Source organism: Anser cygnoides, chromosome 22, assembly GCF_040182565.1.
Source record: "Anser cygnoides isolate HZ-2024a breed goose chromosome 22, Taihu_goose_T2T_genome, whole genome shotgun sequence".
Lineage (NCBI taxonomy): Eukaryota > Metazoa > Chordata > Aves > Anseriformes > Anatidae > Anser > Anser cygnoides.
Window position 1 is genome coordinate 2,907,824 of NC_089894.1, and position 24,677 is coordinate 2,932,500.

Sequence of the window (24,677 nt, forward strand, 5' to 3'; positions counted from 1 at the left end):
TTCTCTGGACTCGCTCGAGCACCTCGATGTCCTTCTTGTAGCGAGGGGCCCAAAACTGAACACAGTGCTCAAGGTGCGGCCTCACCAGAGCCGAGCACAGGGGGACAATCACTTCCCTAGCCCTGCTGGCCACACTGTTTCTTATGCAAGCCCGGATGCTGTTGGCCTTCTTGGCCACGTGAGCACACTGCTGGCTCATATTCAGCCAACTGTCAACCAATACTCCCAAAAAATAGATACTTGGGCTGAACACAGGTCTCAAGCTGCATTTTTGCCACGTTTCCTCCAATATCATCAAAACAGACACGAACATAGGAACTCAGAGATGGGGCCGAGCCCTTTCCTGTGGACTCCAGGCTGACCCCGGCTGCTGTCCCCATACTGGCCCTGGTCCCCACTGCCCTCATGGACACAAGGGGGGAGTGTGGCTGCATGCTGGCCCCAGCCTGTCCTGCCATCCCCAGGTGTTGGCTCAGGTCAGGGTCCTGCCAGGTGTCCCCAGGGTGGCACAATGTTTCAGCAAGCTCAAGGCCCTCACACCGAGCCCTTAGGGACATGGGGGTGGGATGAAGAGGGGACCATCATCAGCGAGGCCAAGGGGAGATCAATACGGGGGACTCCACCTCTCCGATCTGCACCTGCTGAGGAAATACTGCGGGGAAGATTCATCGCCTGGGGCTGCTGGTGGCTCTGGAGCAGAAGCTGGAGCAAGTGCAGGGTCTGCACCCAGCCCAGGCAGGTGGCCCCTCCTGGCCAGGCAGCACTGCTGCTGCTCTTCCTTGTCCTCCTGCCTTGCCACCCATACAACGAACGCTCTTTCAGTTTTCATTTCAGCTTTTTATTTGTCAAAATAAAGTGAAGATTGGATGCAAATAAAGCTACAGCCCGTTTTACACATCATTAAGGAAGACAGGGTCATTGAGAACTGTATGGAAAGGGCCAGCACTTAAGGCATGAAACTGGCTCTGGCTACGAATGCTGGGAAAGAGCCTGAAGAAAATGAGCTTTCTTACAAGAAAAACGCTTTGCTGCTTCTATTTTCCTTCTTGTGTTTGTTTGTTTGTTTGTTTTCGTTTTCCAGCCTGGTGGAGCAGGGACAGGGCTGTTCCCGGGGCACCTCCTCTCCCTGCCTCTACTCATGCTGTCAGATCCCTTCTCCAAGGAATTGTACCAGCATCAGCTCGTGGAAAAGCATGCCTCCCCAGTGGACAGCACAGCAGAGGGTCCCCACCAGCCCCCAAAGCATGGGGGACAGCAGGGCTGCCAGGGAGGGAGGGGGGCACGGGTGGGTCGTGGAGTTCTTGTCTGAAGCACGCTGCTGCAGGCTGCACTCAGGTGAAGGGGATGAAGCAGGGGTGGGAAGAGGCTCAGCTGCCTGGTGGGTACAATGGGGTCAGGAGCAGAACAAGAGCCAGGCAGCTGTAATTTCCATTCACATCGGTCTTTTGTGCTTTAAAACCTGGAATACAACAGGTGTGAGACCACAATCAGTCAGCCTACCCTTCTCTATCCCAGAACTATTCCTCCGCTCGTTCTGACACACTGTCTTCCTGAGCCAGAGCCCTTCACACCCCACCCGGACCCCGTCCCCAGTGCTTTCCAGCCATCCTGATGGGCCAGGGGAGCTCAGGACCACATGGAACGAGCTGGAGCAGCCCCCTGCATGGTGCAACAAGGGGATTGAACTGAACATTGCCCAGCCAGCAGCCACAAACCTACAAATCCAACCCCCAGAAGGAAAGGGGAGGCACTCTGCTGATGGTATGGATGGCAGGGAGGCAGGAGCCTTGATCTAGGAGTCTGCAGCACCCACAGGCACCGTACAGCCAGGGGACGGGGGCAGCTCTGTTCTGCTCTGGGGACAGCTGCTTTGGGTGCAGCTGTGGTCCCCATGAGGGGACAAAGCAGCCCATCCCACAGCCACCAACCTCTGCGTTCACCTCCACCCCCAGCAGCTTCGTCACAGTGTCCACGTGCCCCTGCGCCAGCACCATGGGCACCTCGGTGTTGCAGAGCTCCTGGGAGCGCAGCGCCTGGGCGGTGACGGTGACGTTCACCTTGCCTGGGGATGCATATGGGGAATGCAGCTGTGACACAGCCCCGGTTTCCCCAGCCCTTTGTCAGCTCCTCCACACCCATACCCAGGCTGGTGGCTTTCACGGCCCACCGGAAGGTCCTGGCTTTGAACCCCGAGATGCAGCTGTTCTCCGCACCATCTGCGCTCGCTGACACCTCCAGCTCCGCCGACTCCGCCAGTGTCACCCGAACCTGCGGGACCATGATCCCCTCAGCCCCCGCCAGGCCGCAGTCCCCGGCCCCCGGCCCACCCCGCTCACCCTCAGGGACTGCCGCAGGTAGTTGAAGACGGTGGCGGCCAGGGTGAAGGCTTCGCCCCGGGTCACGGCGTAGGGCAGCGCCAGCTCCACGAAGAAGGGCTTGAAGGTCAAGAGGGTGACAGTAGGGGCTAACCCCAAGCCCGTGGGTGCCGTGCAGAACATCCCAGTTGTCCACTCCGTGATGGCGTCGGGCACCGTCACCGGCACCTCCACGGAGCCCTCCTCCCTGCGGGGCGGTGGGAGATGGACAGTCCTTGCTGGCTGGGCCTGATGGGCAGAGCCAGCAGAAGGAGCGTGCCAGCCACCCGTGGTCCAAGCACCGGTGGTCATCGCATGTTTGGGGCAGGCAGAGGTGCCACTAGTGCTCCTGGTTCTCTCTTACAGCATCCCCTGCCTGCAGGACTTGGTTTGCCACAGTCTGTCCTGGGGCTGGTGCTGAGTTTGGAGGGAAGCGTCTGGATGTGTCCCAGTGCCACTCCTGGACACAGGGACACCGACCGAGTGGTCTGGGTGCTGCACCCAGAGGGGAAGCTGATGTGATACGGGCAGTCCCCTGGCTTGAGGTCTTCTAGAGCTCCTTACTTACCCCACAGGGACCAGCTCCCACAGCCACGTCCCAGGAAAATCCTTCTGCGGTGCTAGGTCCTGCCGGGGTTGGGGCTCTCTCTCACCTTCCTGTTCGTACTTCTCCAGCCCTGCTGATGGGCACAGCTTGAATGCGCTGCCAGGAAGGACAGGGGCTGCACGACCCCCATCTGTCCTTCAGCAGCTGGCGTGGGGGCTCTTGCAGACCATCCCCGCTCACCCACTGTTTGGAATGCCATAGAGCTGTTCAGGACGGTGTTGGTGACAGTTCTCAAAGCTGCACGCTGAAATGTGACACACGAGAGGGAACCACAGTGCGCTGAAGACCAGCATTGCCAAAACACCTTTCTGACCCTTTCTGAAATGAGGAATCATCTCGCACTTCAAGCCAAAAAGGAGCTCCCAGAAATCAGGACCCCCTGGCACACTGCAGCAGGAGCGCAGGAGGGGAAAAGGAGTGCCGGGGCGCACGGCTGCACTGGGGCAGGTGGCCGTGACCTGCTGGGTCTGCTCTGCTCACCCCGTCCCCAGCCAGCCCCAACCCAGTGCTGCCGATGGGAGGCCTCTCCTTGGCTGCTCACTCCAAGCCCAGGTTCACGATGGAAGGCCAGAGCTTAGCCCCATCCCCACGGGAAGCCACCATGCCCAGACGGACAGGCGCAATCCGCATGCCTGCCGCAGGCTGGGAGCAGGGTGCAGTGCGTGGGGGATGTAGGAGGATGGTTTGTGAGCACGGGTGTGGGATGGGTGGGGGACCGGGTGCCCCAGCACCCCAGGAAGCCCTCCCTGTGAGGAAGAGGAGCATAAGGCAGGGATGGAGAGGTGGGGGGGGGATGGCTCCTACCACACCCGGGTCGCACGGGTCCGGAGAGCTGCGAAACTCTGCTGCCTGCCTAGCGTGCCGCCATTTGTATGTGAGGATAGGCACATCAAACGGGTTGAGTGGTATAGCGGCTGCGATATGCTCATGAAATGAGTCGAACTGTAGAGAGGTTCCTGGATGTATACCCATGTTATTGACAACACAGATTGCTCCATATTCAGAATAAGAGTTGTCTTCAGAAGATGGGCGTAAGTTATAGACCTAAGCCAAACATGAGCTTTAGTTGAGAAAGACCTGAAATGCTCCTGGCCCAGCTCCAGCCCTCATTGCTCCTGGCATCACCCCATAGCCCTGGCACCTCTCTGGGCAGGGCAGTGATGCTGCCAGCCCCAACCCCTCTGCTGGGGCCCATTTCTGCTCCATTGCCTCCTCTCCCCGAGGAGCAGGCAGTGCTTCCCACCACCCGCACCCTATCTTCAATATTGCCACCCAAGGAAGCACCACAGGGCAATTCTGTGGCAGGGTTCTCGGGACCAGGTCCTCACTGCCCTCCCCTGAAATGTGTCTGGCAGTGAGAATCCACTGTCCCTGTGCCCCAGCAGCAAGTCCCCTGCAAAGTCCTCATGGAAAGGCACCAGTCCAGCACCGAGGCCGCTCCATACTCACCACTTTGGAGCTGAGGGCAGCCTCGAGACCATAGTACGATGTGGGCTGATCCATGGTGTGGATGGCACAGAGGGACCCTGGGGAAGCCTGCACCTTCAGGCGGACCTGTGAGCCCGCCAGAGCCTTCTGCTCCGGGAAGGACAGCTTCACCTGGGGAGAGGGTCCCAGGAAGGGTTTTCTCTCCATCCCCCAAACAAAGGCAAAGGGTGGAGAGCAAGGGGTGTGCAGGAAGCCAGGAGGTGGCTCGCAGCCTCCACTCACCTGGCTGGGGAAGCACATGGCGACGTGCAGCTCAGCCCAGTCGCCCATCACGTTGCCGCCGGGCAGCATCACATAGCCCAGCACCATGGCCGTGGGCACCAGCCTGGGGCCAACAGGCAGTTCCAGGGAGAAGGAGCCTCTCAGCCCTGGGACAGGGAGGGAGGTGAGGTCCAGGCACGGGCAGCAGAGCCCTGCACGGCCCGTCTGTGCTGCGGGACCTACCTGCCTCCACGGGCAGCTCCTTCCTGAGGATGCTGACAATGGTATCTCTGGCCATGACCTGCAAAGGAGGAGGGAGGAGATGGGAAGGACTAAACTGGTGCTTCAGGAGGAAGTGAAATAGTTCCCCAAGACCCAACAGCTCCAGGGTCCAGCCCCAAGTCCCTAAGCCAACAGTGCCCATGCAGGGCTGGCTGGAAATGGCTCCATCCTGGCCAGTCCAGCAGATTTATCCTCCTCCTCTGAGTTCTGCCCTTTGTGCACTGTCCCCCATTCCTCCCCAGGCAAAGACCCACCAGGAAGACCACATCCACGCTCTGCAGCTTAGTCCCCAGGGCCTCCTTGTTGAGGACGTAATCCACCCGGAGCCGCAGGGGCTGGCTGCAGGGTGGCGTCCTTTTCATCCTGCGGATCTTCAAGAAACTTTGGCTGTCTGAAGAGGAGGAATTCAGGACGGTACTGTCATTTTGGCTTGCACGCTCTGAGGGCAGAGGCACCTCCTTGAGATCACCCTGAGGGGTGGAAACCAGGATTCTCAAAGGTGAAGACAGCCCAGCAGGGTGGAAAGGCATGCAGCAGCCGCGACCACCACACACTGTGCTGTGACATCCCTGCAGGAGGACACTGGGAGACACGAGCCAGCCATGCTCAGTCCCCCAGAAAGAGTAAATAAGCATCCCACAGCTGGTCATGCTGGGTTGGTGAAGGCAGAAGGGATACCAGCAGCTCCCTTCAGCAACATCTGCACCAGGAGGAAGAGGAGATGCACAGGCTGTGCTGGAGCCAAAGGGCAGGGGTGGGAGAGCGGGGCTGTGGGGCACAGGAAACCCCCATTACCGTGCCAGTGGGGGGCATCCCATGCTTGTAGAAACCATCGGTGTTCTTGAACGCAGCAGTGGGCATTTCAGGCAGAATGTTACAGCTTTTAGTCAGGCTATGCAACTTCCCTGCAGAGAGGAGGCAGAGAGGGGTGGCGCTGGGTGGCGTGGTGTTAATGGCTCCACCCCTGCTTTCCCCCACGTGTCACCTCCACCCATGTCTCTGTGCCCTCAGGATAGGGGTGTGACGTTTGATGTCCCATGTTCAGCATCACAGCTGCAGAGCCGTGCTGGGTGGTGCATGAGGCTGGAGATGGCGCTCAGCAATTTGTCCTGGCAAACCCCCCAGGAGAGCTGGGCCCGGTGCCTGCTCTCCCATCCCCACCCCAAGCAGTGTTACCAGCCCATGCTGATGCAGACACCACTCTGGCCCAGTCCGGAAGGAAAGGTAGGACAGGAGAAGCAGCAATGCAAAGCTCACGAAGCAGAGCTCATGATGCAAAGCTGTCTCCCTCCCTTCAACTCATGCATGGCAGGAAAATGGGTCAGAGTCACGAGCATGTAGAGCTGCATGCTTGCTCCCTACTGCTTTCTTTGCACGTTGCCATATGAAACAAAGCTGTCCTCTTGCAGGCAATGTTTAGGGGTGAGTTTGCACAGTGCAAAAGCCCACTTGATGGGCAACAAGCACAAGAAACTGTCCTCAGGGTAACAGGGGCTGAACTGTGAGCAGCATAAGGCAGGATCTGGGTGCTATCAAAGTACCCATCTTTACTCCAAAATGATCAAAACTACCCATCTTTACCCCCTTAGCTGATACAGGCAAATAGGATCTGCCATTCCTGTCTCTGCTGTGCTGAAACTGGGCTCTTTACCTGATCCTAAGGAAGTTTATAATAACCCTACCCAGGCAGATAACAGCTATTTATAATCATGATCAAAGTCAGAAAGGCCTGCCAAGAAAAAGATAATAACCCTAACAGCTTTCCAGTCACTGACAAAGCACGTCAACTTGTGTCAGAGGCAGAGAGTGCAGAGTGGGAGGTGGATGGTGTGGGAACATCTGGGGAAGGATCTTGGAAGGGGAAGAAGTTCCTGAACAGCCTTCAGGGCCTGAGGGTTGCTCCACAGATGGGAGTAGAGGAAACACCAAAGCAAGGAAGGGCCAGAGCAGCTGATGCGTGTGTATGGGAAGGACGGACACCCCGGGTGCACCCTGGCTGCGCTTACCGGTCCTCCGCTCTATCAGAGTTGCGTTGGCGTGGAGCTGCCTCTCGTAGTCTGGGCTGGTCAGGTTGAAAGAAGCTGTGGATATCTGGGTGGAGAAGCAGCCGTTCCTCCCTGTCTGAGGGAGAGAGTTGCCCACATTAGCAGCAGCCCGTGGCCAGGCCCTTGGGTGTCATCTGCGGGGAAGTGGTGGATCAGGGCTCTCGGGTGCTGCTGCCTCCCACCAGCCCATCCTCCAGCACTGGAATCCTGCAACATCCACCCTAGGGCTGGTATGCTGCTCTGCCGCGTGGCTGTCCCATTCCTGCCCATCCTGTCCCGAGGAGCACCCCAAGAGTCCCCACCCAACTCCCCCACACTCTTTGGGATGACTGGCTTTGCAGAACATTGATGTGAAAGCTGGATCTCCCAGTGATGCCCAGTCGCTGCACCCAGCCGTCATCCCCAAGGCACAGGACCCCAAGATGGGGAAACACCTCCAGGACCACCACCCACATTCCCTACCTTCTGCCCTCACCTCGGCCACAAATGTAGCACATCTGTCAGATTCCTTCGGATAATATTTGTGCCACTGGCACAGGCTGGCCTCAGCCCTGCCCCGGAAAGGTTTCCCAGATGGGTACCTGTGGGGATGGAGCAGGAAGGGGATGGGGAGGCTGCAGGGACCATCGGCCCCGTGGCCACTCGCTGACTCACCACCCGCAGACGTGCAGTGGGATCTTCTCGTCCGTCACCGTCACAAAGGATGGCAGCTGGAGAAGCACTTGGAAGTGGGGTGGCCCTGCAGGAGAACAACGGGAAACAGGAGCCTGCCCACTTCCTCCTTGCCCATTTCTTGCCATCCAGCATGATGGCTCCCAAAAGCCTTTATCCCCACTCACTGTTTTCCTCCACACAGAAGACGTGAGTCTTCTCTTCCACCTTGATGGTGTAACTGCCCAAGGCTGAGTCTATGGCCAGCGGGAGGGACAAGTCCACGATGCCCTGCTGCAGGCTCACATCCTGCCATGACGCGATGGTTCTCTCTCCGTAATACTGCACGTGAGGACACACAGTGTCAACCCTCACCTGGGGGGTTGTGGCAGCGGTGGGGCTGACAGCTTGGAGGACTCATCGCCCTGTGCAACCTCGCAAGAAGCAGAGGTTTTGCCCTGCTGTCACACTCAGACCGTGAGGGCATCACCTCTCCAGGTGGAACAATTCCCCCAGAAGCTGCGTTAGCCGAGCTCCAGCCTGCAGGCTGAGCTCCAGCAGCAGGACACTGGGGGATGCTCCAGCCTGCACTGGGAGCTCCTGGTTTTCTGCACAGATTGAAATCTCCGTTAATAAGCTGGACTTTAGTGGCATTGCCCTGAGGTCCCACATGCAGGCAAGCTGACCCAAATGGGGCTGCAAATGAGGATGAGGAACCCAAGCCCTCTCCCTACTCCTTGTGATGTCTCTGCATCAGGGATGTCCTCTCTGTCCCCGCTCCTGGTGCCCAGCAGCACATGTGTTCTGGGCCCCTTTGCTCCTCCCGAGGGAGCTGGCAGGATGGCACACGGTGAAAACTCACATTCACAGTCACCAGGGGAAGCTGCAAAAGCAGAGAGAAGGGGTTAGCACTCAGCGTGGAGCAGCCCAGCCATGCCTCTGCCCAGCTGCCTGCGCTCGTGGTGACACTGCGGTCCCTGTCACTGCTGCCAAGACCCAGCAGATTCACCACGTGAGGACCCCATCGCCACCACACCTCCTGCACCCTGACCCCATCTCACCTTTCTGTCACTGGGAATGAAGTCCTCCTCCAAATGGACAATTCGAAACTTCACTGGAAAGAGCAAACCCCAGAGCAGGAGTGAGTGCTAGAGCCTGGGACCCAACCCGAGCATCCCATCCCAAGAGCCCATGAGCTCTTCCAGCAGCTCCTGCCCCTCACCGGTTTGCCCAGGCTTGTAGGTAGTTTTGTCTGTCTGTATCACAGTCCACAGACCTGGGGCTTTCAGCAGGACCTCCCTCTGCTGGGAGACCCCCAGGGAACCTCCCTGGATGGAGACATGTAGGTACGCCACCTCCTCTGTTGGGGTAGAAATCTGCCCCCAGGAAAACAACACAAATGGGTGCAAAGCCTTTATGGTGGGCTTGGGTGTATCACGGGAAGACAATGTAGATGCAGCTCACCAGGCCTTTGTGTGTGCCCCGTGTCCCTCTGCTCTCCAGCTCAGCCATTGCCCACCCAGGACAGCCCCCGTGTCCCTTCCCCTGGCCCCAGCAGTGGCTAAGGGATGGACATTCCCTCCTGGGGCCCTCAGTCACTCACGTTGGGGAAGAGGGGCCAGTCCAGCTGGAGAATCTTGTTGCCCGTCTCCTCCAGGGTGACATTAGGGACGCTGTGGCTGCTCGCCAGGTGGAGGGTGACCCGCACGGGCCCATCCAGGTCCATGAGGTGGATGTGCACCTTGCCCCCGTGCGGGTAGTAGATCACATAGGGGAAGAGCACCAGGTATCTCCTGGGGAGAGGACTCCTCGAGAGTGGGCAGGGACCCACACCAAAGACCAGCACTCCCCTCCCATTCAGACTACCAAGGTAGGGGGTACCCGATTTGTTCTACCCCTGGATGTTCTCCGTGGGGCTGTGCCACCCAGCCTTCCCCCATCTGCCCGGTCCATGGACCAGAGCAGAGCCCCCTTTGCCCATGAACACCTCGGGAAGCAGCTGTGGGGTGGGTCTGGGGAGAGAGGAATGATTCTGCTCATGCCCCAGCTCATGTGTGAGGTTGCACCTACACCAAAGCAGCCCAGAGACCCCAACCCCAGGCACAAAGTCCTCTGCACTCACGGGGATGACACGACACACTACCCCGAGCACTTCTCCCCCAACCAGCGACCACAGTCAAGGCCAGGATTGTCCCTGAGCATCACCAGCAAGCTAAGACCAACCATCATCCTACCAAGCATGGACAGATGGACACAGAGAGGGCTTACGGCTGTGTAGATGCTCCAGCTACAAGGTGCAGGAGGCAAAGCAGCATCAGGCGGGGCAGGGCTGCTGCGGACCCCATGCCTGGGGGAGAACGCGGAGGCAAGGCGGAATCAGAACCCTTACGCTGCACCTTCCCTCTCTCCCTTTCACCTTCACCTCCCCGCTGGCAGCAACGAAAGCCAACGAGGTCCCTGGTGGGGGCCTGGCCATTCAGGTAGGACAATGTTTAACCACCCGACCCAGGGCTCAGTGGGTTCAAGGCTCCAGGCAGCCAAACCCCACCCACAGCTGTGGGCACGTGGCAGCACCGCCGAGCCAGCGCAGAGCTGCAGAGCAAACAGCGAGCGGGGAGACTGGCAGGAGGGAAAAGAGTGAAGGGGCTCCCTGGGAATGGAGCACCTCCCCGGGCATGCTGCTCTTGGCCATCTCCATGTGATGGTTCCTGACCTGGAGAGCTCTTGCTCGCAGGAAGCTTCTTTGCAGTTGCTAGTATTGTTGCCCAGCAGAAGTTAATGGACAGGTTTCCACGATCTCGCAGAATTTCTTCCAGCCATTCCCAAGAGCAGGAACAATGATGAATCAAAGCACTGTTCCCTTTCTTGGCCATAGTTTGCACATCATATTTAGAGAATTTTAGGACCACTGTCATGTGAGCCTTGCCCGCCCCACTCCCAGCGCTGGGGGCAGCCACACACTGTCCTGCTGTCACCCTGGGGTGGGGAAGTGACCACAGGGTGCCCAAAGCCCTGCCTGGCTGCAGGGAAGAGGCAGAGGAGGAGCTCACAGGAGCCCCACGCGGCTGGCAGATGAACGTGGTTGTGCCACGGTCTGACAGCCATGGGGCGCAGGTCCCTCCTGCTCCAGGTGGGCATGGTCCAGGCCTTCCTCCTTTGTAAACTTCATTGGTGCCCCTCCTGTGCATGTACTGCTCACCCCCACGGCACGGGGACAGACCCCGTGTAACTCCCACCCTGCCACATGCTCCTCGCCCCGTCCGGAGCAATATCCCCAGGAGAAGCCGTGGTGTCCGTAGGGGTGCTATGCGTGCAGCATGGCCGTAAGGAGACGGAGCCCCCCCCACACCGTGCCCTCTCCCCGCAGGCTCAGGCACCATGCACAGAAACCAGCTGTGGACTCTTTAATCTTGCACCGTCCTCTGCATCGAGGTTGCTCTTCCCACGTGGCAATATCCCCCTCCCCACGTTCCTCCCGTCCCCCCCAGCCACACCGTGTGCTCTGCACCCTCCCCACGATGGCTGCACGAGGACAGCGCTGCCAGTAGGACCATGGCTTGCAGCTTCCCCTGGCAGGAAGCAACTGAACAAGCCCACGGGTGAACCACACCATGAGGGACGGAGAACGGTGCAGTGAGCTCTACCTGGCACACCCAGCCCTTCGCCCCTTGCGTGGGCAGGATCCATCCCACCAGATGGAGCCCGCAGGCTGGGCCGGCTGCACAGCACCAGGTCTGGGGGAGACACACATCATTGCAAGGGGTTTCTGGGGCACCTTGCTCTGTTTTCAGCGCTGCCTCCCACCCTGCTCTGCTTCCCTTTGCACCAGGGCACCATCCTGCTGCAAGCCCGGCAGGCACATCTACAAGGGACAGGGGGACAGCGTGGCCCAGCCTGTGACTGTGCCACCTCCCCGACGCCCCAAGGGGTTCTGTTCCTTTGCCTAATCACTGGTCCCAGCTGTGTCGCCCTTGTGCCGTGGGCTGCCAGTCCCCTTGGTGGCCCCAGTAGAGCACGGGTGCAGAGGGTGCTCAGCGCGCTGGTCCCCCCGCTGATTTGCAGCCATCTCAGAGAAGACATCAACCATGGCTTTGCGGATGGTCTCTGTTAGCTCGGGGACATCCTTCGGGCTCAGGCCCTGGGTTTCTATCTTGGGGAGGACTTGGATGGTACATGTCCCTGGAGAGAGAGGGGAAAGGCCAAGGAGGCTGCTGGACAAACCCCCCAGGAGCAAGGTCTTCCCACCAGCATCCTCCACCACTGGCTGCCTCCCCACATGTCTCCCAGAGACCTCCATCCCCTGCGGGCCCCATCCCCACCACCAAATTTTCCCTCCAGCATCAGGGCTTCTTGTTTTCCACTTACCAGAGGTGAATTTCTTATCCTTGGAGCTGAAGAAGTCCCAGTACGGGGAGATCACAATGGGGAAAATGGGAACCTGCAGGAGATGGTGGGTCAGGGGTGTCCTCCATACAGACTCCAGCTCCTGCTGTGCCCTGGGCTTCAGCAGGTCCCTGCCACCTCCCTGGGCCCTGCAGACCCCAGAAGACCCTAATGTCCCCCATCCTCCTGCCCCAGGGTGTGTGCCCATCCCTCTCTGCCAAGGGTGGGTGGAGGAGAACAATGGCCTTACCTGAGCCTGCACAGCCAAGTGAAAAGCCCCGCGCTTGAAGGGCAGCATGGATTTGTCCTGGTTCCTGGTGCCTTCGGGGAAAATCAGCACTCGGAGCTACACAGGACAGGGAGGGATGCAAACATGGACCCCAGAGGTCCCCTGGCCCAAGACCGGTGCACCCCGCCCCCTGCTATGTTGGTGCCCCCCCATGCCTCCCACTGCACCCCCCTGTGTTTCTCCTCCTCAACTGCCCCCACTGCCGGTCCCCTCACATTTTCACGCCGTATGGTCTTGGCCGTCTGGGAGATGACATCGATGGCATCTCCCCTCTTGTGGCGGTCAATGAAGATGATGCCGCTGAGCCAGCAGGCCCACCCCACAGTGCCCATGTACATGAGCTCCTTCTTGGCGATGGGCACGCAGCGGTCGGGGATCACTTCCACCATGCCTGGAGGAGAGATGAGAGAAGAAACAATCAGTCCCTGCCTGGTGGCTCCCATGACCAACCAGGCTGCGGCTGCAGTGACCCAGCATCTTCCTCCCTTCTCCTTGCAGCCCCGAGCTCCTGCCTCACCAGCTTCTCTACCCCACACTTCCTGTACAAATCCTGGTGCTGGCCTCGCTGGAACACCCCGGCACGAGGCTGGTCCAGCCCTGCAGAACCCCAAAGGCTGCCCAGGCAGCGACGAGTCCCTCCTCTGCCCTGCACTTACCCATGAGGTCAAGGGAAGCTTGGTGGTTGCAAACTATCACGTAGGGCTCCTCGGTATTCAGATGCTCAGAGCCCCGCACCTGCATCTTGATGCCATACAGGTGCTTGAGGGGCCGGATCGCAGCGCGCAGGAGCCTAGGGCAGAGGAACACACGTGGGGAGCAGATCAACACAGAGAGGGGCTGCTGGATTTCTTCCAGCCCTTCACAGTCACGCAGGAGCAAGGTGCAAAACGGACCAGCTAGAGCTGGTCCATACGAGCAAATAGCGTGTCCCAAGGTGTGTCTGTTCCCAGTCTCAGCAATCCTGTGTGGTGGTTTGCTCTTGTAAGCACATCTGTAGCCATCCCCAAGGTGAGAGCAGTCGCTGCCTCAGTAATAGAAAGTGTGGCTTTGAGCCACGAAGAGTAGCCACCACGAGCAGGTGGGAGAAATAACAAGTTCCTTGGAGGGTTGACGTCCAGGGAAGAAGAAAAAGTGAGATGGGAAGGGGTAGGATGGGATGGGAATGCTTGCAGCTGCGGTGTGAATCATCGCATCCCAGTGAGGACAACAGCCTCTGACTGGGCGAGCCTCACCGTGAGGCTCCAGCACGTGCACCTCGGGCAGGAACCCCAGCCCCAGGCTCACAGCTTGCATGGCCACTGCCTCCTGTGGGTGGTGGGTCGCAGCGAGATGTGCCGAGCAATGGCTGGGGGAGCGCTGCAGGGAACAGCCTGGGGACAGAGAGGTCGGCAGGGCTGCTGCTGGGGAACAGCCACTGGGCAGCGCTGCCAGCACCACGCGTGGAGGCGGAGGAGGCTTTGCCAAGAGCAGAGGAAAAAAAAGGCAGGAAGCAACTCAGCTTCGTTCATTAGAGCAACTCAGAATAGCTTCAGTAGTCCTGCAGCGTCAGAAAGGGATGGAGGTTTCTCATCCACACGGATGGACAGGAAACAAGGAAGAGCTGCGTCACCAGAAAGGGTTGGACAGGAAGGGTGACACCAGGATGGCAATGCTGATGAAGGGTGACAGTCAGTGTGAGAACAACAAGAGGAATGAAGGGATGATGGAGCAATGGGGATTGCAGCACCCAAGGAGGAAATAAAGCCCGGTACACTTTCATTCCAACAGTGTTGAAATGGGGCACTTTCTAACCCATAGCATGGAGAGCATCCATGCCAGGGACCTCACATCTATCAGTGATTGTTCCCAGAGAACCCACAGGGGACAGGGCGGTCAGCAGGAGCTGGGGACCAGGCAGGCAGGAGAAGAGATTTGGGAGGAGTGAGGAGGCAGGGGAAATTCATGGGGAAATTCACAGGGAAATTCACAGTGCCTGGTAGGGCCATTGCGCCAGAGGACTGAGCTTTTGGGAGACCTAAGCACAGCAATCCCTGTGCCTGCGGAGAAGCAAAACACTTGTGGCAATGCCCCAAAGCCAGGATTAATGACAGGAACCTGCTCCAAGCCGGAGGCTTTGTGATTTGGAGGCTGAAGAGGAGGCGGAGCAGGGCGTGCTGCTCTGGTGGAGGACGGCTGTGAGGTGTCGGTGGGACAAGGTACGGCACTGGTGACTCAGGACTGCGTCACGCCGGGGAGTTCCTCTAAGCTGGAAGCTTTTGCCCCAGTGCTCAAAGCACCTCTGGATATGTGCATGTGTGTACAGCATTTCCGCACAGACAGGATGAGAGCGTCTGCACAAGGGGACTGATAACATCAAACCTCTGACCACACTCCTGCCGAGGGCCTGAAATCTCTCAGCGCCCACACTCGATGGCTCAAGCTTGCCAGATTGCACAGCCTCAGACTTCTTGCACTCTGACACAATTACATCCCTTCTGGTATGCTATCGTGCCCAGGAATCCAGCACCAGGATTGCGACACCCTGGAAGCAGCCAGACCTTCCTCTCGTGCTCAGAGATGCTATCGCAGCCGCCACCACCCCCAGCTCGGCCGAGCCTCCCCTCTGCTGCAGGGCAGCACCGGCACGGCTCACCGGCACGCGGCAGCGCTGTGCCAGTGCTGATGGCACCGAGGAATCCCGCAGTCCCTCTGCCAAAGCGCAGTCCCCTGAACAGGACGTGGCTGCACTGCCAAGGAGGCAGGCGTGGGTGTGTGTTTGTATCCTGCTAATGACAGCGCTTCGAACCCTTGCCAGCCTCCCCATCTGATGGCCCAACGCTGCAACAGCCAAGAAGGATCCCTTGTAAACGATTTCATCCTCCGGGGGCCAGCTAGTCCAAAGCCAGGTGGCCACCCCATTGCACTGTAACCCTCCCTTGCCTTGGCCAGCACCCCTCCACCACACCACAAGATGCAGATGCACCCTTCCTTGCCACAGGGATGTGGCCACAGCTCTCACCGTGCCTCCAGGGCTTGACTCAGCCTCACTGCGCAGACACACCATATAGTCCCGGCTCTGGGTACAGCCTGGGCAGGAAAGAGCAGGTCCACAAGACCTCCAAATTCCTCCATCACCGCCAAGCCCCAGATGTCGCAGCGGTGGAAGAACAACCCCAAGCCGTACTCACTTCATGTTCTCCACGGAGCGTCCCCGAAGAGCCGCCAAGGGGGAGAGGAGAGTGGCCATGGCCACAACCCAGCAGTTAAAGAAGGCCACCTTGCAGAAGTAGTTGAAGGTGGCATTGTGCTGGTAGAGCAGCAGGGCAACGAAGAAGAGGAGGAGTAGCAGCCCCTGGAGCAGGACAGCCTCCATCGTGCCGCCTGGGCGCGAGGGTGCTGGAGAGCTTAGCCCGCGTCCCCAGGAGCTGGGGAGGAGGACAGGGCTGCCAGGAGCACGGCAGGAGACACCAGGGTATCAGCAGAGCCACATGTGGGCGCGTGGGCTGGTCCCGGGGAAGGAGTTGTGTGCTGCTCGCCCTGTGCAGAGGCTTGAGTATGGACTGGCAGAGGTGGGAGGCAGGCTCACCGGCCGAGGGTGGAGAGCGGAGGTGAGTCAACACCATAGACCCTGGGTCATCCATGGAGTCACAGCTGGGATGTGCCTATTGCAATGCTTCTGACTTGATGCAATCAGCTCAGCTGCTTATTAAAGTGCTCACGCTGGGGGCACCTCTTGGGGTCACCCCTGAAATCCTCCTGATAACAGGAGCAGCTCCGGTCCATACCCACCACCCCAGCGAGGCTGGCCGCAGTTCCCCAGCACCATCAGGACCCACACTGCAGATTATCAGGCCACTGGAGCATACCCGGCTGCTCCCCATGCAGGCTTGCCAGCCCCCACCCCAGCTGGCAGCCAGGGGCTGCGTTGCATTAGGTGTTTATGGCAGTGCAGTCTGCGTGCACAGGAGTGTAATTAGCCTCTCCTCCTGCTCACTTGCTGTCACACCAGGCACGCAAGATTCAAGCCCATTCCTGGGCTGCGGAAGTCTGGAAACTCTGGTCTTGCTTTTCAAAAGCAGTGTTCTGACATCGCAGAGATGATTCTGGCTTGGTGTCAGCCAGCTCAGCCACCAGCATCTCTTATCTGGGAGCTCACAGCCCCACTGCTCCATCCGTGCGCTGCTGCCCAGACCCGTTGGTTCCTCCAGTCCTTGGGTCAGAGGGCTCTGCTCGTGCCTTCCCGTAACAACCCCAGCATCGCATCTCCTGGGTCGCACCCAGTGGCCCCAAACCTTCTCTGACATGACATACCTTCAGCAAAATCACCCTGCTCTGCTCCCACAGCAGCTGCTTCCACCCACACCCTCTCCCCACCTCCGGTAGCATGGGAACAAGCAGACGCCTTCCTGCTCCTGGCCGTGCCATGCTCCCTGTGCTGCCAGCTAGAAGTGCCCCAGGACGGTCTCCTCTCCTGCTCTACCCAGTCGGTCTTATAGTATCTCAGGGTACTCCCACGCAAGGGAGATGTGCCTTCGTGCCCAACCCAACGCGGCTCCTTCACTCCACACTGGGGCCAACCCTGCTAGCCTCTCCCACAGCTTCAGCAGGAGCCAGGCTGAGCCTCGCTGCAGAGGAAGATCCGTCTGTGGCAGAGCATGGCTCGGTCCTGGGCAGGGGGAGCATGAGCCCTCCCTTCCATAGGGACCCCAAAATAGAGACAGGGTGGTCCTCATTACCCAGTAGCGGCAGAAAGAGGGGATTTCAGGGTGAACTGCCTGGACACCATCTTTCTGCGTGCTCTCAGCTCCACTTAACCCCCAGCCCTAGTCTCCTACTAGGAGCTCCTAAAGCAGAGCCTCCTGATAACCAGGCTGTAATGCTGCTGGCTGCATGGAACTCCACAGCCCTCATCAGAACCCCATAGCCCCACCAGCCCACCCACCCTGGTGGCATCAGAGCAGAGCTGTGAACCCTGCAGCAGGGATGGGGAGGTGGCAGAGGCAGAGACCAGCTCCCAGCACCCATAATACGCCTGCACACACTCCCCCCACCTTTTTACCCAAACAGGGAGGAAACCAAGCCCTGGGGAACCCCACACTCACTCAGCCAGGAGCCCTCTAGAGGATGGATCCCTTACTGGGATGAGCACTGGGCCAGCACTGTGTGGAACAGTGTGGGAGCTGTGGAACTGTGTGTTCCCGTTGTGGGAACAGCACTTGGCCATATCCAGCCCTGCCCGTGCTATGCTCGGCCAAGAGCATCAGGCACTGGTATTCCCCCTCCTTTGGGTGCAAGAGGCTCACAGCCCCCCCTCACCCCTGCTGCTTGGAGGAAGCCCTATGCTCAGGCACAGAGCCAGAAGCCTGGGTAATTACAGATGCTTAATTAGTGACAGCAGGGCGCTTTCTTAACAAAGCAAATTAATTACAGGCAATGTGCTGCATTGGGAGCTGAAGGGACACCTGGGCTGGCACAACCCCACCCCGCGGATGCCAGCATGTCCCATGGGGACACAGCATGGTGCCGAGCACCGCAGGGCCCTCGTGGCTTGGCAAGGACACATTGTTCAGCTGGGACTGGGATGTCACCACTGAACTGGAGCTTGTCCCTCTTATGCAGTCACCTGGGTTTGGTGATGGGCTTCGTGACACCCAGTGCCTTGGGGTGGCTCACAGGGAGGAGGACAACATGCCCAGCTAAATGTACTATTTTGATGCATTTTGCTGGGCACGTTGTCCTCCTCCCTGTGGGCCACCCCAAAACTGTCAGTACCATAGGGCACCCACTCTCGGCACACACAAGATCTTCTGGGGTGGAGGCCAGGGACGTGCAGGAGAAGCCACCTCAGGGTGCAGGGAGCTCACTGCCGCTGCTCCAGCATGTCGTAGTACTCTGCAGAGAGAAAGCAGGGCCTGGAGGGCGTGTTAGGGCTTGGACAGAGGGAGGGAGCAGGAAGGGCTCAGCCCTCGTTGGGATATGTGGGAAGGTTGATGTATGCCTGGGGACATCTCCCATTGAAGGTAGGTGCAATGGGGAGAACTTGTCCTCACCTGATGATGGTGGGACATTGGCTCCTACGGTCCCTGTGGCACTGGGGGGTGGAGGAGGTGGCACTGCGCTGGTGGAAAGGACCAAGGACAGGAGTAAATGCCAGCCCTCTGTGTCCCATCTGGTGCCAGAGGTGCTGTCACACCAGGGGCTGCAGGACATGTACACACAAAGCAGCACCCTTGCTACTCACGGCTCCCCGTCCTCCGCTGCCGTGTCCTGGTAGCGCATGACCACCGGTCCCCCAGCCCCAGCCGGGACTGGCCATGCCAAGATGGGAGTGGGACTGGCGTAGGGGACGTAGTGGTGGTGGAAAACCATGGCCTCCTCTTCCTCTCCGGTCTGCAAAGGCACCATGAGTGGCTGTGGGGAGGAACAAAAGGCAAAGAGATTCTGGGCCTATCTCAGCAGCTGTCTTCCGCGGGCTCCCCAAGACAGGATCAGAGTCACAGAGTGATTGAGGTTGGGACCTCGGGAAACCAACTGCTCCAGCCCCTGCTCCAGCTGGGGTGCCCAGAGCAGGGCGCCCAGGGCCAGGTCCCGGCAGCTTCTGGAGGTCTCCCAGGAGGAGCCCCCACAGCCTCTCCTGTGCCAGCTCCGCCACCGCCAGGGCACAGAAGCGCTTCCCGGCGGTCAGAGGGCACCTCCCGGGCCCCGCTTCGTGCCCGGTGCCCCTGGGCCCGGCTCCGTCCTCCCCGCAGGGATTTACGGGCACGGCCGGGATCCCCCGCAGCCTCCCCTCCAGGCCGAGCAGCCCCAGCTCCCGCATTCTCTCCTCCCAGCAGAGCTGCTCCGGCGCCCCCACTTTCGTGGCCCTCCCCTGGGCTCTCTGCAGCCTGCCTGGCCTCTCTGGTGCCAGGGGCCCAGCAGCGAGGAGCGGAGGGGCAGGATCCCCTCCCTCTGCCTGCAGGCGGTCCTTCACCTGGTGCAGCTCGGGCCACCACCAGCTTTCCTCGCTGCAGGGCCCGCTGCTGGCTCCTGCTCAGCTTGGGGCCCCCCAGGACCCCAGGGCCTTTCCTGCAGAGCCGCTTCCCGGCCGGGAGCCCCCTCAGCACTTCTCCTGCCTGAGCTCCATGAGGTTCCACACGGAGAAACAACACAGGGGCATTGCTACCTGAGACAGGACCCCAAAATGCTGCCCACAGCATCTGAGCATTGAGCAGCCACATGCAGGGTCCAGTCTCCCCCAGTATAGTGAATCGGTGGGTACTGGGAGTACGTGCATGAAAGATGCCAGCTGGCAGTGAGCAAGGCAGCTGCCCACATCCCACCAAGAAAGCGGCATTTGTTTCCCCCCATGGAGATGAGATGTTTCATGTAATTTTGGTTCGAGATGGACTTTCAAATGAACGCCCTCGCAGAGCTGTTCTGCCTAATGAGCAGTGCTCAGCCTTGCTGCTCAGCCCAGTCCTGCACCCTGCCCACGCCTGGTGGACCTCGGTTCTTCCCAGCTGCACTAAATCCCCTCCAAGCAGCCTGGATATGATCCGTGCTGGGGGTCAAACCAGCCCAAAGAGCCCCAGACCCCCCAGGAGCTGCAGAGGGCTGTGAACACCCAGCAGCTGCACTTCAGGGGTCCCATGCTGCTATGAAATGGGACCCAGGTGCTATCCATCCTCCTTGTCCCGTACCTGGGCAGCAGCTGGAGATGGTCCGAACCCGAAGGACGTCAATGCCGACACAGCCAGACTGTTCATCACCACCTGGTACATTTGGGAGTTTTGAATCATCATCAACTCGATTAAATCTGCCAGAGAGTAAGGGGCTCTGCGTCAGAGAGGGATTAGAGCGAGGGCATGGGAAACACAGCCACTGGCTGAGCAGTGTGGATGCAGCCCCCATAGGGTCCCTGCTGGGATGGGGTGGCACCACAGCTTGTCCCTATGCCAAGTACCAGGAGCCAAGCCAGACTGCCCCACGGCCCAATTTGGAAGGCCTACATGGCATTTAAAAATTATTTTGCTTGGATAAAGCTTTAAAATAGACATAGTTAAGCCTTTCCTTATTTGCAAATGTGATTAAACATCTGGTCTGGCTTGACAAAGGCTGCTCACAAAAGGTGATTAGCGGTGCTGGAGGCAGCAGACTTTCCGCCCATTCGGAGGAGAATTGCTGCGGTCCTGGCAGTGTTCAGGGCTTGGCAAATCCTTCCTTGGCACCGGGGAAGCACTGCCAGAGAGCTGGGCAGTGGGCATGGAATTGTGCGTGGGGGCTCGGAGCTCAGAGACCCCTGGGGACTCATAGTCCCCATAGGGACTGATGCCACCTCCAGTCCCAGAGCAAGTACCTATTGAGCAGGGCTCAGACCCAGGTGGCCATGCACGTACATGTCAGCATCTGAGTCCCCTTGGCTGGATGCCTGAGGCTTTAAAACACCCCCATTAAAACATTGACACATCCCCAATGAAACATCAATGTTTACTGCAGGCATGAAGTTCCCCTGCAAGGTGCCTTCAAACCTGCTGGAGGATGATCTCCAAGACCCTGCTTTGTGCATGAGCTTCCCACACCAATTTGGAGCATGCCCTTTCCTCCATGTATTTTTAGACAGCTCAGCCTTCCCCCTCCCCACAGCATGGCTTTGGTCATAATTTGTCCTGGGAGCCAAAATCCCTCTGGAGCTGGTACATGTCCCCCTCTGTCCCACCTAGAATGGCCAAAGATCCCGTATCACCCTGCCTTTCCCTGGTGATGCTCACAAAATGTGTTTGGTTTTTTTTTTTTTTCCGAAAGAGATCTCAAAAAAAACCCTCCCCCAGGAGCATCCCAGTGTGGTCCAAGCCAGCCCTGACTTCAAGTTTGGTAAAACCACCAAAAATTGCATCCTGTAGGGCAAAGACACCATCAAGTCAAGGTGTGGCCAGCCCTGTGAGGTTGCAGCCCTCCCCCCTGCCCCCCCAGGTGTCACTCATCCTAAAGAGGCTGAAAAAAAATAAAAGGATGAAATTAAGATGGTTTTAACATGGGACTAGGAGATGCCTGTGGTCACACACCTTCCCGCAGGTGTGGGGCTCTGGTGGGCTGGGCGAGGGTCCCAGGAAGCTGCTGGAGGATCACCACCGGCTGCTGGGACACCGGCACAGCGCCGTGGGGACATGGCACAGGTGGGATCTGAAAGGCAGAAGGGGAAAGAAAGCCCTGGGGATGGAGGGTCTTGAAGGAGGGGTCGGCTTGTACTGACCCCCCTTTTTCCAGGGGTGCAGTCCTGCAAGCCCTCCCCCCAGCCCTGGGGACACGGCCCCGTGGTGCACAGTGAGCACTTTGCTTTTTGCAGGGGGCATTTACATCTCACAAATAAATAAATAAATAAATAAATAAAATCACAAACCAGCATTGCAGCTCCAGACCCCACTGCCCACCTAAAACCACCACCCCATCCCCTCTCCTCCCACCCCAGCCCATTTTCCCCACCATACCCTTGCAAACCCTGACTATCCCCTCTGTCCAGAGGCAGAGCTGCTCTGCAGGGCTTACCCCCTGCGGGATGATGTAGGTCCCAGCCGCCGGGTCCCCCCAGACCCCCTTGGGGTCCCCCGCTGCCCTGACCTCCATGGCTCAGCCGAGCAGCACTGCAGCCGGCAGCTCCGGCTTGTTGCTATAGCTGCTGGGGCCAAACAAAGCCTCCGGCAGGTTTGGCAGCCACAGCAGCGTCCCCACACTGCTTTTCCCCACTGTACATCTCCAGGACACCCCCCACCACCAAAGGGGTGGGACAGAGGTGTTTTGTGCTCCCCACCCCACACCCCATGGTGTTTCTGGGCCTGCAGGACAATTGTCCCTGCAGGGAACTGGGGTTGTGGGTTCATTCAAGCTCTGTATACTGGTCCTAGTGGCTGGGGAGCACTGGTCCCAGTGGCATGTCTGCTCAGCCCCACTGCATTCCCACCAGCAGCATCTCACCGCTTCGGGCACATGCTTTTGGAAGCTTTCCTAAATACCCAGGTCCCACAGCCCTGTGGTCTCCATCAATGCCGGTTGTCGTGGGAGGTGGGAGACGACTCTGCTCCCATCTGCTCACTGGGTGGGAGGCAGGTAAAAGCCAACAGGAGAACATGGACGGGGGGTCTGGTTGGATGCAGTTGCCTGTCAGAGCAGCTCTGGCTGCCTGGCTTGCACTCAGCATGCCACCCCTTTGATTGGGACGTATTGAAAGGTCCTGTCAAGCACTGGCAGAAAGCAGCTGGAGGGGCCGGAGGCAGCTGCAAAGCAGCAGTGTGTCCCTGCAGGGCTGAGCTCTCGCCTGCACCAGGGACTCAGGTCGGAGGAGCAAACACAGCCAGGTTTCTACGTGGGAGCACTGGGAGATGGGTCTGGGCAGTGCTCAGGGAAGGCTCAGCTCTGCAGGTCTCAGCATCAGTGCCTGCCATCAGATGCAGCGCCCTGCCAGCATGCCGCGGCTGTGGGGTCTCTGTGGATGGAGGATGAAGGTCCTTCCACTCCATGGGATGTCCCTTGGTCCTCAGAGGCAGAGTGCCCCCATGCATGACCAAGGCACAGTGCTGCTGGGGGCATCACGCAGGTGCCACCGCAGATCTGGTCCCCATGGACCACTTCCCCCTTCTGCAGTGACCAGCCGCAGTACACCCCCCACACCCCTGCCCCATGCCAACTTGGCATGCAAACCCCCATTGCAAGGAAATTTTCTCCCCAAATGGCCCAACCTCCAACTGTCCTCAGATATCTTTCCTCCACCTCCGTGGGCTCTGGGACTGCCCTTCTGGGTGATTATTTCATCAATATAAAATCCAAAGTCCCCTCTGTCCCTAGCATGTAGGTCTGGGAGCATTTCCCAGGAACCCAGCCTGGAGCCAGCCCTGCTCATGAAGAAGGAACAGATCTCACCAAAACCTCCTGTCCTGCCCCAAAACCGCACCAAGACACCTCCAGATGGGCAGGAGTACCCACTCTGAGGTCGGCTGCCTTAGCCCCCAGCCCTTGGTTCTAGCCAGGCTATTTTCTGCTTCATTACATTTTGCTCCGTGCTCCTAATTTCTCCAGGCCCCGCTGGATTATTTCACTGCCTTTTGTTATAGCTCCCAAATTCACATTATTTGCACATTTAATTACCATGCTGATTACCCCCTGCTTCTGGCAGAGCCTGGTGTGCTCTGAGCAGAGCCCGGGTATCCGTCTTGTCGGTGCTAATATTGTTCTCATCTGTAGGAAGGACTCGAGCACTGGAGCAAAGGGCTGAGCCATTTGCAGCATAAGAAGAATTTCTGCTGCGGTGGGAAAACAAGGGGACATGGTGTGAATGTTCTCAGACCTCTCTGGGGCAGCCTGAGCCCCTTTGGAGGTCTTATTGACTGCTCTTTGTCCGCAAGTGGGGGTCTGGTGCAACCCCCAGCCCTGACGCATCTCGTGCAGCACCGCTGCAGAGGTTAGAGGGCAGAGGCTGGGGCTCAGCTCTGGGCAGGCCAATGCTCATCTGCAGCCAGTCGCTGCATCACGTCCCTTTTTAAGGCCCCCAGCACATCTGTCATGAAGAGAGGAGGTCTGAGCATCGGTGGCAGCAGGAGATGCAGGCACCATGCGCCCACCCACGCCTGCCAGCCTGGCTCTCTGTCTTTAAAGTGCAGCGCCATAGAATTAGGGCTGCGGGGATCGACGCTGGGGCAGGAGCGCTCATGGCCATGTGGGTGATAATAAAGTTCTGGCAGTGATGGACACCTCTGTCCCCAGTAAGAGCCACCCTGATGAAGCCTACCCCTAGGCTGAGACGTGCCACAAGACACCCTTGAGGATGCTTCGTGGATGTTTTTATTAGCAGCCCTCTTTTTGGCAGCTCCCAAGCCCTTCTTTTACTGTAAATCTGAATTTCTTGTTCTGGAAAGCCAAACCAAAATCTTCACCCTAATTAAAGCCCGAGGACAGGACTTCAACCCCATACCCTGCTTAGGGGAGGGCTCCACCAGCAGTGCCCCTGCTGCTGGGTGCAAGCAGGGGAAGACGCTGCACCAGGCATCTGGAGCAAAAGCAAGGCAATCCGGCCCCTCTGGGATGCCCAATGCTCTCTGCACGAATCCGTGCTCACAAAGCAAGCAATGAAAGCACCACGGCTTCGACAAGCTTTGGTGAACAAGCCGAGCAGCGGAACATGGAGAGCTGGGGCGTGACGGATGGCACCAGGCTGGGAGCGGCGCTGTGCCACGCCTGGATGGGCTGCGCTCCCCTACAGCCCAGCAGCAACAACTGGGGTGACTGGGGAGGGCGGCCAGCATGCAGCACGTCCCTCGTTCTGCCCCAAATCGCAGCTGGGACAATCCCCCAACATGAGGAAACAGACAGCGGGCAGCAGCCTTGCCTAAGACTCATGGAAGACAAAGGAAGCCAGATGGAGGCAATGCATC

The 24,677-nt window shown here is 58.8% G+C and overlaps 3 protein-coding genes across 11 annotated transcripts; all 3 read right to left on the reverse strand.

Annotated features, from left to right (window-relative positions):
* Positions 1-815: 815 nt before the first annotated feature.
* Positions 816-10,774, reverse strand: LOC106046923 (alpha-2-macroglobulin-like). 2 transcript variants are annotated; one of them, XM_066981639.1, is made up of 20 exons: positions 9,232-10,774; positions 8,851-9,004; positions 8,690-8,742; positions 8,491-8,511; positions 7,817-7,970; positions 7,632-7,716; positions 7,453-7,558; positions 6,939-7,053; positions 5,728-5,837; positions 5,187-5,402; positions 4,894-4,951; positions 4,672-4,817; positions 4,411-4,560; positions 3,766-4,005; positions 3,142-3,205; positions 2,923-3,031; positions 2,337-2,562; positions 2,142-2,268; positions 1,929-2,062; positions 816-1,459 (listed from the first exon to the last, which is right to left on the reverse strand). In XM_066981639.1, exons 1-20 carry the CDS (start codon positions 9,352-9,354, stop codon positions 1,433-1,435), a joined length of 2,418 nt encoding a protein of 805 aa, XP_066837740.1. In that variant the 5' UTR covers positions 9,355-10,774; the 3' UTR covers positions 816-1,432. The 2 variants fall into 2 exon arrangements, with proteins under 2 accessions (XP_066837740.1, XP_066837741.1); XM_066981640.1 differs by lacking the exon at positions 9,232-10,774 and having other exon boundaries at positions 818-1,459; positions 2,923-3,034; positions 7,632-8,511; positions 8,851-8,870.
* A 419-nt stretch (positions 10,775-11,193) lies between these two features.
* LOC106046903 (1-acyl-sn-glycerol-3-phosphate acyltransferase alpha-like) lies at positions 11,194-15,652 on the reverse strand. The gene is made up of 6 exons (XM_013198146.3): positions 15,468-15,652; positions 12,957-13,090; positions 12,516-12,691; positions 12,262-12,357; positions 11,994-12,066; positions 11,194-11,807 (listed from the first exon to the last, which is right to left on the reverse strand). The coding sequence occupies exons 1-6, from the start codon at positions 15,650-15,652 to the stop codon at positions 11,572-11,574; spliced, it is 900 nt and encodes a 299-aa protein (XP_013053600.1). The 3' UTR covers positions 11,194-11,571.
* A 2,032-nt stretch (positions 15,653-17,684) lies between these two features.
* PRR29 (proline rich 29) lies at positions 17,685-21,938 on the reverse strand. 8 transcript variants are annotated; one of them, XM_048047879.2, is made up of 6 exons: positions 21,802-21,938; positions 21,321-21,438; positions 19,959-20,030; positions 18,521-18,690; positions 18,330-18,397; positions 17,685-18,171 (listed from the first exon to the last, which is right to left on the reverse strand). In XM_048047879.2, exons 1-6 carry the CDS (start codon positions 21,877-21,879, stop codon positions 18,045-18,047), a joined length of 633 nt encoding a protein of 210 aa, XP_047903836.2. In that variant the 5' UTR covers positions 21,880-21,938; the 3' UTR covers positions 17,685-18,044. The 8 variants fall into 8 exon arrangements, with proteins under 8 accessions (XP_047903836.2, XP_047903835.2, XP_066837751.1 ...); XM_048047878.2 differs by having other exon boundaries at positions 18,330-18,392; positions 19,959-20,074; XM_066981650.1 differs by having other exon boundaries at positions 18,035-18,171; positions 18,330-18,392.
* Between the last annotated feature and the right edge of the window lie 2,739 nt (positions 21,939-24,677).

Excerpts from the sequence above, each read along its gene's own strand:
- LOC106046923 (XM_066981639.1), bottom strand. The coding sequence starts at position 9,354 with ATGGACCTGGATGGGCCCGTGCGGGTCACCCTCCACCTGGCGAGCAGC. Across the intron at positions 5,838-6,938 it reads TCTGATAGAGCGGAGGACCG|GGAAGTTGCATAGCCTGACT; the intron begins GTAAGCGCAGCC and ends TCCTCTCTGCAG. Across the intron at positions 3,032-3,141 it reads TATGGCATTCCAAACAGTGG|GGCTGGAGAAGTACGAACAG; the intron begins GTGAGCGGGGAT and ends GCCCATCAGCAG.
- LOC106046903 (XM_013198146.3), bottom strand. The coding sequence starts at position 15,652 with ATGGAGGCTGTCCTGCTCCAGGGGCTGCTACTCCTCCTCTTCTTCGTT. Across the intron at positions 12,067-12,261 it reads ACTTGGCTGTGCAGGCTCAG|GTTCCCATTTTCCCCATTGT; the intron begins GTAAGGCCATTG and ends CATCTCCTGCAG. Across the intron at positions 11,808-11,993 it reads GGATAAGAAATTCACCTCTG|GGACATGTACCATCCAAGTC; the intron begins GTAAGTGGAAAA and ends CTCTCTCTCCAG.
- PRR29 (XM_048047878.2), bottom strand. The coding sequence starts at position 21,879 with ATGGAGGTCAGGGCAGCGGGGGACCCCAAGGGGGTCTGGGGGGACCCG. Across the intron at positions 21,439-21,801 it reads CCTACATCATCCCGCAGGGG|ATCCCACCTGTGCCATGTCC; the intron begins GTAAGCCCTGCA and ends TCTGCCTTTCAG. Across the intron at positions 18,172-18,329 it reads CAATGTCCCACCATCATCAG|AGTACTACGACATGCTGGAG; the intron begins GTGAGGACAAGT and ends TTCTCTCTGCAG.